The sequence below is a fragment of the Embiotoca jacksoni genome, unplaced genomic scaffold (assembly GCF_022577435.1).
Source record: "Embiotoca jacksoni isolate LCO1_2020_lvr unplaced genomic scaffold, fEmbJac1.0.p SCAF_5, whole genome shotgun sequence".
Lineage (NCBI taxonomy): Eukaryota > Metazoa > Chordata > Actinopteri > Embiotocidae > Embiotoca > Embiotoca jacksoni.
In genome coordinates this window covers 14929075-14939346 of record NW_027185403.1, presented here as the reverse complement: position 1 = coordinate 14939346, position 10272 = coordinate 14929075, and the positions used below count along the sequence as shown (strand labels likewise).

At 42.4% G+C, this 10272-nt stretch overlaps 2 protein-coding genes across 4 annotated transcripts; one reads left to right on the top strand and one right to left on the bottom strand.

Annotated features, from left to right (window-relative positions):
* Positions 1–222: 222 nt before the first annotated feature.
* On the bottom strand, positions 223–4312 carry lsm11 (LSM11, U7 small nuclear RNA associated). Its single transcript, XM_069170702.1, has 4 exons — positions 3579–4312; positions 2006–2145; positions 1772–1855; positions 223–743 (listed from the first exon to the last, which is right to left on the bottom strand). Exons 1-4 carry the CDS (start codon positions 4039–4041, stop codon positions 405–407), a joined length of 1026 nt encoding a protein of 341 aa, XP_069026803.1. The 5' UTR covers positions 4042–4312; the 3' UTR covers positions 223–404.
* thg1l (tRNA-histidine guanylyltransferase 1-like) lies at positions 3536–10242 on the top strand. 3 transcript variants are annotated; one of them, XM_069170704.1, is made up of 7 exons: positions 3536–3561; positions 4972–5178; positions 5290–5466; positions 5550–5719; positions 5825–5913; positions 7294–7401; positions 8597–10242. In XM_069170704.1, exons 2-7 carry the CDS (start codon positions 4982–4984, stop codon positions 8756–8758), a joined length of 903 nt encoding a protein of 300 aa, XP_069026805.1. In that variant the 5' UTR covers positions 3536–3561; positions 4972–4981; the 3' UTR covers positions 8759–10242. The 3 variants fall into 3 exon arrangements, with proteins under 3 accessions (XP_069026805.1, XP_069026806.1, XP_069026804.1); XM_069170705.1 differs by lacking the exon at positions 3536–3561 and adding an exon at positions 3585–3983; XM_069170703.1 differs by lacking the exon at positions 3536–3561 and adding an exon at positions 4372–4629.
* The last annotated feature ends 30 nt before the right edge of the window (positions 10243–10272 follow it).

Sequence of the window (10272 nt, the reverse complement as noted above, 5' to 3'; positions counted from 1 at the left end):
ACAAATTCAATTATTCATAATGCATTTATGAAGCCCGCTGAGACTGCGCTGTCAGTCTCGCTCAAACTAACGGGGAAATGCAACATAAAGGGACAAGCTCTGTGGGATGACAATAGCCTGGCAGATGGCTTTCATGTGTTTGTGCTGCCACCTGCTGGCCAATAACCAGAACACAGACTTCTCCTTCCGCTGGGTGACAAAAAGGGAAATCAAAACAACAAATTACAATAACTAGAAGCTTTTATTCCTCAACAGCAAACTAGAGAGAAGCCTCCATATCAATATGATATAACAGTTGCCTGTGTCTGATTCATCTGAATCTAATTAAACCATAGCGATGGCCGTTTCACAGCAGTCATTACAGATGCTCGGTATCACAGAAAATGTCAGACGGAAAACAGCAATCAGAGAGGCTGAGGGTTGACCAGGACCACGTTCTCACCGCGGATAAAAAGCTGGTTGACGTGGCGTGTGCAGACTCTGCCGTACGTCTGGGAGTCTTTCCTCTGATTGGCCCGCGGGCCCCGGGCCGTCAGCGGGCCTTTGTGTTTATCCCGCTTGGCTTCAACGGCCTCCGACAGCTCGGCCTCTGCTGCGCTGCTCTGCCCTGTCGCACCACCGGGCCGAGCAGGGCGGCTTTTTGGGGCGGTTTGAGGGTCTGCAGGCTGCTGCTCGCTGGCTTCCTGCTTCTTTAATGGCTCGTCGCCTCCTGAGCTTTTCTGGAGATCGAGCTTCTCAAAGAGCTGCAGGAAGATTTCAATCAGATTAATATTTGAGCATAAAATTATCATCCTTTAGATTTGCATGTCATCAAACCCCATTTATGATACTACAGCAGATATGGTTTGCATTTTTCAGCAAATGCCATTCATTAATTACCTTTCCACATAGGTATTATTAATGCCCAATCCAAACTGGATTTTTTTTTTTGGGGGGGAGGTTACCAATATTACGAAGTCAAAAAAAAATAGGCACACATTGCAGGGAAAGAAAAGGTGCATTAATGACTACTCAGTTCCTTAAAGTGATCCATGAAGCCATGACGGTGAACCAACATGCACAAAAGCATCTCTCGGTGGACTACGATCATCATTAATACACCCGAGCTCCCCCACAATGACAAGTCAAAATGTGTGCTGTGAAAAAGCTTTATTTGGATCGCAATAAATGAAGCAATATGTGGTTACCGAACACTTGTGACAAAGACAGTCTACGTAATGAAGGCAGAATGTTTTTCAGCTTAAAGACATCGGTCGGGATCGTTGTTACTGGTGGGGTCCACCAATTCAGCACAGGATCCAAACGACCTTCCTACGCAGGAAAGATTCAAGGAGGCCGTGTATGCATGTAACCCAGAAATCCTGCTTCTTCAGACGCCTGATCGGAGCTGTATTTACAACTGCTGCTGCTGCTCACATTCAAAATGCAAAAAGGAGAACGTGTGACTTTTATTGTGAAACAGTCTCAGGAAATGCAATGTATTAGTTTGGTTTTGCGCCGACAGTGATCCTTCATCAAAAATGCATCGACATAACAGACAGCAGCCCGGCGGCGCACCTCTAACCCATCAGCAAGGTAAACAACAGCTTTCACTGTGGCCTGCTAAAATCTAGCTGTGCTCCGTGCAGCGTAAACACCATCAAGCTTGTGATTACCTCGCACAAAAATCAACCAGATTTGATGTTCAAAGGATTGCAGCTATAATTATAAATCAGTAGGAAATATATTTTAGGTAAATATTCAAAAAAAAAAAAAAAAAACTGGTACGTACCCGTGAAATGGTCAGAGCTTTCTCGTGGTACAATGCCATCCCAAATAGAGGCTCCCTGTACGTCTCATCGACGTCCACCATCGCCTGCCACAGACAAATAAGAAACGACGGTGAAAGGTCAATAAAAAGGTATGAAGCTCATTCAGTATGTTATGGATCATTTGAGATTCCAAACATGTCACCTGTCAAAAGGAAAAGTACACTGAATAAAAAAATAAGAGTTGGATGCGTCACCATGTTCCAGAACTTGTCGAAGGCCACGACGAAGCCGGAGCAAACTCCCCTCAGTCCCTTAAAGGTCCGGATGTGAACTTTGACCCTTATCCTCTCCTGGACGCAGCGGTACAGCTCCCCCAAAGGACTGCCTTTACATACTGAAGACACATTGACGGGCAGGTTACGTAACTGTCTCCACAGCGGATGAATCACCTCAAACACAAAGATTTATTTATAAAGAGGAAAACCATTAAATAAATACAAAATGACAAACATAACACGCGTTGATGCTTCCGTTGGAGGCAAACTGGGTCATTGTTTTGATTTCCACATAAATGATCTGAATTACATTTACAATCACAACCTTGATATATCGCCCGGTGCAAGTTTCTTTCCTTGACCTTGCCGAACACTGCAGGTCACAGATTATGATGTGGCAGGTTTCAGTTTCACACCAGGCTGCAGGTCTCCAACTCACGTGATTCACCCTCTGAGAAACTCCCAACCTCTAATTAAGTACAGTTACTCAGAGTACAATTCAGAAGCACTTTTACTTAAGTATTTCCAGTTTCTGCTACGTCATACTTTCAATCCACAACATTTAAGAGGGTAATATTAAACTTCTTACTCCACAAAATTCATTTCACAGCTCCATCATCGGCTACAATCTGGATAGTCTGGAAAAGGTGGTGGAGAGGAGGACGCTGAACAAACTATTACCCATATTGGATAATCCTGACCACCCTCTCCACCACCTGTTGCAGGGGCAGAGGAGCACTTTCTCCAAAAGATTCCTCCAGCTCCGCTGTCACAAGGACAGATACAGAAAATCATTCCCGATACAGGAGATCATTCCCGATACAGGAGATCATTCCCGATACAGGAGATCATTCCCGATACAGGAGATCATTCCTGCCGACCGCAATAAGACTGTACAATAACTCACCTCTGGCAAAATAATACTGTTGACTGTGTTTCTTGGTTGTTTGTATATAATATATATAGATATATACTGTACTGTATATACTGTGCATTTTATATTTTATATTTTATATTTTTACTGCTATTTTTGCTGCTATTTTATTGCTTTTCTATTATTCTATTATTATCTTATTGCTTCCTGTATGCTGCTGTAGAGAAAAAATGTCCCCTCGGGGATTAATAAAGTAAGTACCTAACCTAAGTCACTTTTCAGATTGATATCTTACAGTAAAATAAATGAGTTTTCTATATATGGATTGATATACCCAGATTAAACCATTGCACAGTATCACGTGTTGAAATGAGCTCGACCATGATAACGTTAAAATGATGCTCACACGTCCAAACATAATGATACTCCAATCATTCATAAAAGTGACAAATATAAAACTCGAAATTTGGGCCATTTTGCATGAGGAGTATGATTTACTTTCCATGCTTTAAGTACGTTGTGCTGACACGTCGTTTTACTTAGGTTAACATTTTGAATGCAGGACTTTTGTGCTATTGCTATTTTGTAAAAAAAAAAAAAAAAAAAAAAAGATCAGAGTGCCTCTTCTACAGGTGATTTATCAAAGCGTGAGAGAGTCGCGGTGAGTATGGGACCTACGGGGCATCCTGGTCAGGACATTTTTCTGGGGCTTCTGCCTCCTTCTCCGGCGCGCTGCCCCGCTGCTCTCCCCCTCCTCGGTGTCCGTCACCGGGTTGTTCACCATGAGCTTCTTCAGCCTGTCGATGCGCTCCGGGTCCGCCGCCCCTTTCATCGCCTTCCGCTGCTTCCTCTCCACGTTGTGCGGCTTGGCTCGGCCCCGGCCGCCCTTCAGGAAGCTCTCGTACTCCGCCACGTTGTTGAAGCCCTTGATGTTCGGGAAAGGGAGCGACACGGCCGGCGAGTACAAGGCCAGGAGGGGGTCAAATCTCTCGGAGCAGACGTTTGTTGTCTCTGCGTCACCGTCGCCAGATTCACCGCGCGCCTCCGGTGTCTGCTCCGGTACCGATGCCCTGCTCGAACCGGGTACCGCTGCGGTCTCTTTACTGCCGGACTTTACACGTTTTCTTTCCCTCTCCTCCATGTTTGAAACAACCACCGAAGAAGAAGCGGGTGAAGCGAGGGATCATGGGGGGAGGAGTGGGTGACGGCAGCGGCTGCGTTTTCACGCTGCATCTCTTTCAGTGATAATAAACTGCGTCTGTCAACGCGGTGATTTTCAATCCTGGAAATAATATTACTGCGCGGTTACCCGACTTGTCATGTAATAATTTGTTAGCAATGGTCCAATTCTCCCTCCGACCGAACTACAAGCTCCAGAACCTCTGAGTTACCCACGAACTTTGGCTGCAGTCTAACTTTCCACCAGAAGATGGCGCTAACACGAATGCTGTTTGATAGATTCTGTAAAAAAAAAAAAAAAAAAAAAATCAGCTTGCCATATATCGTGATAAAAAAAAAAAAAAATTGCGCACGGGATGCTGGAGTTCTAAAGAGGGCTAAGAATAAACTAGGAATAAATATCTGTATGTTTTAAATTAATTATGTCTCGCTCGTGCTACGGAACTTTTGTTCGGTGTGTCTGAGGTACCACTACGACAGAATTCGTTGACGGACTGTACACAGTCGAACGGGTGTGAGTCGGTCAGCCGGGAAGAACCTCTGGATAAATGTAGATATTCATTTCTCAATATTACGTTTTAATGCACTGGAGAGCATATCGCTGCTTGTGTAACTAAATAGAGCGAAATCAGCACTCGCCAAGTACAAGGGCTTCCAACAAGATGGGTTGTTGATTATCGTAAATGTGGAGGACAAATTCCACACGTGACATCCACAACTCGTGTTAACAGCGGACCGACGATATTGTGACACTGATTATTCCCCCAACGAGCCCCGTCATGACCTCGATTTATGTTTTAAATCTGATCTCATATGTTGGTTCATCACATTAAATCACATTGGTTAAACACAGTGTGTTTGTTTACACGTGTGTGTTTATTTCTCTCTTCAGGAGCATCTTCATGCTGATTGGAAACACCTGCAGATCCGGTACCCGCCTCAGGTCTGGTGTCGTCCCACCGCTGGCCCGTCTTTTTGCAGCTTCCAGCAACAACATGGCCAAGAGCAAGTTTGAGTATGTGCGCACCTTTGAGACCGATGACACCTGTCTCAGGAACTGCTACATCGTTGTGAGACTGGACGGTCGCAACTTCCACAAGTGAGCTTCTTTTTCCGCCCGTCATTCCGCATTTCTTTGCAGACAGCAGCGAACCAACGGGGTCGGCGCACCTTGTTTTGAGTTTCTTCTCGGCGTCTCGCTGTGTTTCAGGTTTGCAGAGCAGCACGAGTTCACAAAGCCCAACGATGACCGGGCGTTGGGACTGATGACCAGGAGTGCGCGCTCCGTCATGGAAGAACTGGAGGATGTTGCCATCGCGTATGGCCAAAGTGACGAGTTCAGCTTTGTTTTCAAGAGGACTTCCACCTGGTTCAAAAGACGAGCGAGGTACGGCGGTCGCTCCAGACAAACACGCTTCTGGAATTTGATGTCTTCGTCTGACTAAACGTCCTCCTCTGCTTTCCCGGCAGTAAACTCATGACCCACGTGGCCTCCCAGTTCTCCTCCTCGTACGTGTTTTACTGGAAGGAGTTCTTCGGGGAGCAGCCCCTCCTGTACCCCCCGGGATTTGATGGACGCGTGGTCTTGTATCCTAGCAACCGTAACCTGAGGGACTACCTCAGCTGGAGGCAGGCAGACTGTACGTACATACTGCCCTCTAACTGAGTTATAAATCACGCATTTGTCTCGGGGTAAAAGACATCAGACTGAATGTGTGTTTGTGCTTTTTTTTTTTTTTTTTCAGGTCACATTAATAATTTGTACAACACAGTGTTTTGGACGTTAGTACAAAAAGGAGGACTCACCACAGCACAGGCAGAGGATCGCTTAAAGGTCAGAGCAAAACACAATTTCAAGTTGACCAGTATGTTTGTGTGCACAGTGGCAGATGCATTTGGTTACATAGATATTTTGTACAAGCGGTAATACTGCTACTTTTTTTTTTTACCTTTTAAATTTGTATAAGTATCAGAATAAAGACAGGAGAAAAATAATAAAGATGTCAAAACACAGAAGACCTGTACGTTTAGAGATTATCAGGGGAAATTGAAGACTTCTTACTGTTAACAGCAGATACTGTGTGATGTTGCCAGTGAGTCTCCTATACAACACTGTCCAAATTATTTATAGCACATTATACGTTTGATTGTATTATTTATAAATTAAGACAGGTTTGTGCAGTTGGCCTCATCTGGAGAGCAATTCTCCACATAAATCCACCTGATGGTCATATTTGTTTAATATTTTGGATTTTGATTTTTAAAGTTACAAAACTATTACTCTGCGCACTGTGATTTTACTTACAAGCAACATAAAGGGTTTGAAGGATTGACATTTCCTCTCAAAGTTTCATGGTACTGATTGATCTGTCTCAGTTACTGATGAACAAATCAGTTGATTCATCAGTCAGACAATTTCTTTAATTTCAAGGAAATTAATCAGCGATAGGTGTTAACCACCGTCAATCGATTAAATGTCAAAGGCGTTCGTCACGTAAACAAACCACACATTTTCTGTTACAGCAACAAATATAAATTTATAATACAAGCTTTTCTCCATTTCTTAACATTCAGCACTTTTAAGATACAACTTTCAGGTCCGATATGTTCTTCTGGACACTTTATTATTTGTGAAATTTCGGCAGAATGAACAATGTGGTTATTAATGGCAATACAGAGCAAAAAAATGTATTCCAGGTTTCACCTGGCTCTGTATGCATTATTTATTGTTGTGTATTAAAATAGTCGTATAGTTCATCAGGTCTGTCACTATTTGTAGCAGCTGCCTGCTGCAGCTGTTCTCTGGCAGTCACTTCGGTCTCCAGCGGGCTGCAAGGGAAACGGGCGACGAGTTGTGGAAATGTTCATTCAGGCTGGATGTTTGGGCAACATGAGTCATTCACAGCTCATAAACCTCTTATGGTTTCAAGTGCCATTATCATGTTTAAAGAAAACATACAAAGTGAACAGCCAGAAACGGGGTTTCTATTTCTGTTTTATCCTTAGAATGATATCACTTTCCTTTTAGTTTTAAGTCTGAAATAAACAAAACGCAGCAGCAGTAATAGAAGCAGTGGGCAGTGTTGTCTTTTCAGTGATGTTGGTGGTGGAATGAACAATGAAGTGACTTTTAGAAAGTTGTACTCTCGACACCCGATAATATTATTTTTCATATTTGCATGCGTATATCTTAACTATGTCTCTCTCTTTCCAGGGAACATTAGCTGCAGATAAGAACGAGATCCTGTTCTCTGAGTTTGACATTAACTACAACAATGAATCTGCCCTCCAACGGAAAGGCACCACCCTCATTTGGGAAAAGGTAAGTTCCTAAAAAGAGGTTAACTTCGCACAACTGATCTGGAGAACTTCCTTTTGACATTCCTGCTCGATGTTAGAGTTTCAGGAAGTCATAATTGTTTTAAATCCTTCAAACTTTACTTCTGATTTTGTCTGTGATGTCATGCATTTTTCCGACATCGCTTACGTGTCCTGTAGGATATTAGAATGTTTTCCAGTTGTGTGAGATATATGCCCTGTTTGAAATTTGGGCTGCTATCTGTGGAGAAATGATCTCTCCGTCTGTATACAGGTGTCGTTCTGTATGATTGGAAAATGTTCCGTCGAAAACAGTTTTGGGCACTTTATTCTTAACGGTTTCATTTTGGCCGTCACCAAAACTTATTAATCCCACAGTGGGGGAATTTAGTCATCACATGAGCATAGAAACGCAAAAAGGTGCACACAATAAGAAAACATTTACAAATACATATACACACAATAATAAATATAATTATAAAATAATTATTTTAGAAAAAAATAAGAGCAATAAATAAATAAACACACACACAAACTATATACACAAAAAAATAAAATAAATAAATATAGCTTGGGATGGATGGAAAGTGTCAGGTGCTATGAAATTAAATACAGTGCAACATTATTTACTGGGACTGTGTGTGTGTGTGTGTGTGTGTGTGTGTGTGTGTGTGTGTGTGTGTGTGTGTTTTATTACTCCAAAACTGCTGTTTCTTATGTGATTTTGCATGTCGGACAACCATACATGGAGAGAAACAGTTTTAAAACAAGATTTAAGCATCTTTTATAACATTTTATAGAGGAGCAGTTTGTTGTGAGCTGTCAGGCTCTGTATTTACCAGCAGCTCTAAATTTCATTAACACTTTATAGCTTGTTTGTTCAGACTATTGTAAAGTTCTGTTGTGTGCTGAGCTTTTTCTTTCTCCAGTGGCGTATCCATATAAAAGTGGTCATAGTGCCATAACTTGCAATACCACTGAGGACTGCCACGAGCTTGCTCAAAAACACTCCGGCTCCCTCGACTCCCGTTCAACTTTTCCAACTCGAGGCCTCAGAATGACAGTTTACAAACTAATGAGTGACGTCAGTGTTGGGTGGTGCTCGATCCAGATAGATAATTGTAGTGTTTCCCAAAATGTTGGTTGAACTATTCCTTTAAATTACCTTAAACCGTATTCATTTTATTTCTTTAATCCAGCGAGATGAGACTGTCACAAAGCGCATGAAGGTACAAAACGAAGAGGAGAAGAAGGTGTCTGTTACACGCAGCAGGAGGAGGGTGGAAGCCTTCCACTGTGACATCATAGGAGACCAGTTCTGGGAGGAACATCGAAACATCCTGGAAGATGACAACTGCTAACAGCTCCTCTCCTGCTGTAGGGGAACGACTCTGAACTCATCTGACCAAAAGTGGATTGATTTAAGCCGTGATTCTGTGCACAGGCACAGCTTGACATTGACTTTGTGTCATACAACACGTTACCAGGGAAGATAAATGCCTGTGAAAGATGTTTTTCTGACACTGCAGCCTTTGACGATTGACTCTGTACGATAACTCTCTCACAGCTGGAACAGACACTTTGATGTATTTAACGTCTGTCATAACGTTCCCACCAAGTAGGAACTTCTCTGCTCCAATTGCATGATGATGTCTGTCATGTTCAAAAGGAAACAGATCACTTCATAATGTTTTGTAGCAATGGGTATTGGACATGCGCATGCAGTGTGGTTAGTTTATAGACCGACCCAGGAATCTGCTCACTCCTCTCTGGCCTCATCCGGTGCATCTAACTCTCCTAAGGTTGCTTTTCCAAAAATATATCCTCATTTGATATCATGAATAGCATTCAGCATACTACCAACACCTGATCTTTCATCTTGGCCACTGCTTTCTTTGCTGAGGAGTTTTCGACAATTATATTTTGAATCTCAGCCATTCTCATTTCAGACTTCCAAATGCTTAAAATTTAATTTTGAAGGAAGTGTTTCTGCAAAGTGTTCGATAACTCTGGCAGTGTGTAGTAAGAAATACTTTATCTGAACAGCAGAAACCAACACCTCGACAGGAACGAGTGGCCTTGACGTGCAGCCAGGACACCATTTAGAGATTGAATGGATTGGCCGGCCTGTACTGTCATCAACGCTAAGAATACCTCACACACCCTGCATACACGCTATCCTTCTGACATGTGCTCTGCAGCATATTTATCATCACACTTGGAAATGACCGGCCCAGTATGAATGGCTGCTAGAAGCTTGGAGCGGTCGAAGCCTTCTGTATTTTGTTACTTTACTGGGCTCGGTTACTGTCGGGTGTTACGGCTGTATTTTTGGTCCTGTGACCTTGTTAAAGGCATGCAGCTACTGTACTGTACTTTATGTAACCACAGGGTGACTCTCCTTTTACTCATTTATCTTTCACCGATGAATGCTATAATTACATTCCAGTAATTCTCTATAACGAGCAAATCAACAATTATACACTGATTAGATCGATAGATAGATACTTCATTAATCCTCAAGGGGAAATAAAAAAAAAAAAAAAATGTCCCCTATATATTAATACAGTAATATCGTTTTTTTCCTCTTAATAACAAAGTAGCTGAGTGCTAGTTTGTCATCCATTCATTTGGGTCATTGACTATCGTTGCATACAGTGACTCAACATGTCGCCTCATAGAAGAGTGGAAATCCTAGAAACCTGAACGTGTTGAGGCAAGCAGTGCAGCTATTTAAAGACGGTATATATTTACATGCTGGGCTTAAACATACTGGAAAAAAAAAAAAAAAAAAGAAACACTGAGGAGAGAGTACACAAATTAAAGTTGTGGATCTTTTGAAAAATGTCCTTTTCTTAGTTCTTAGCCAGACTGC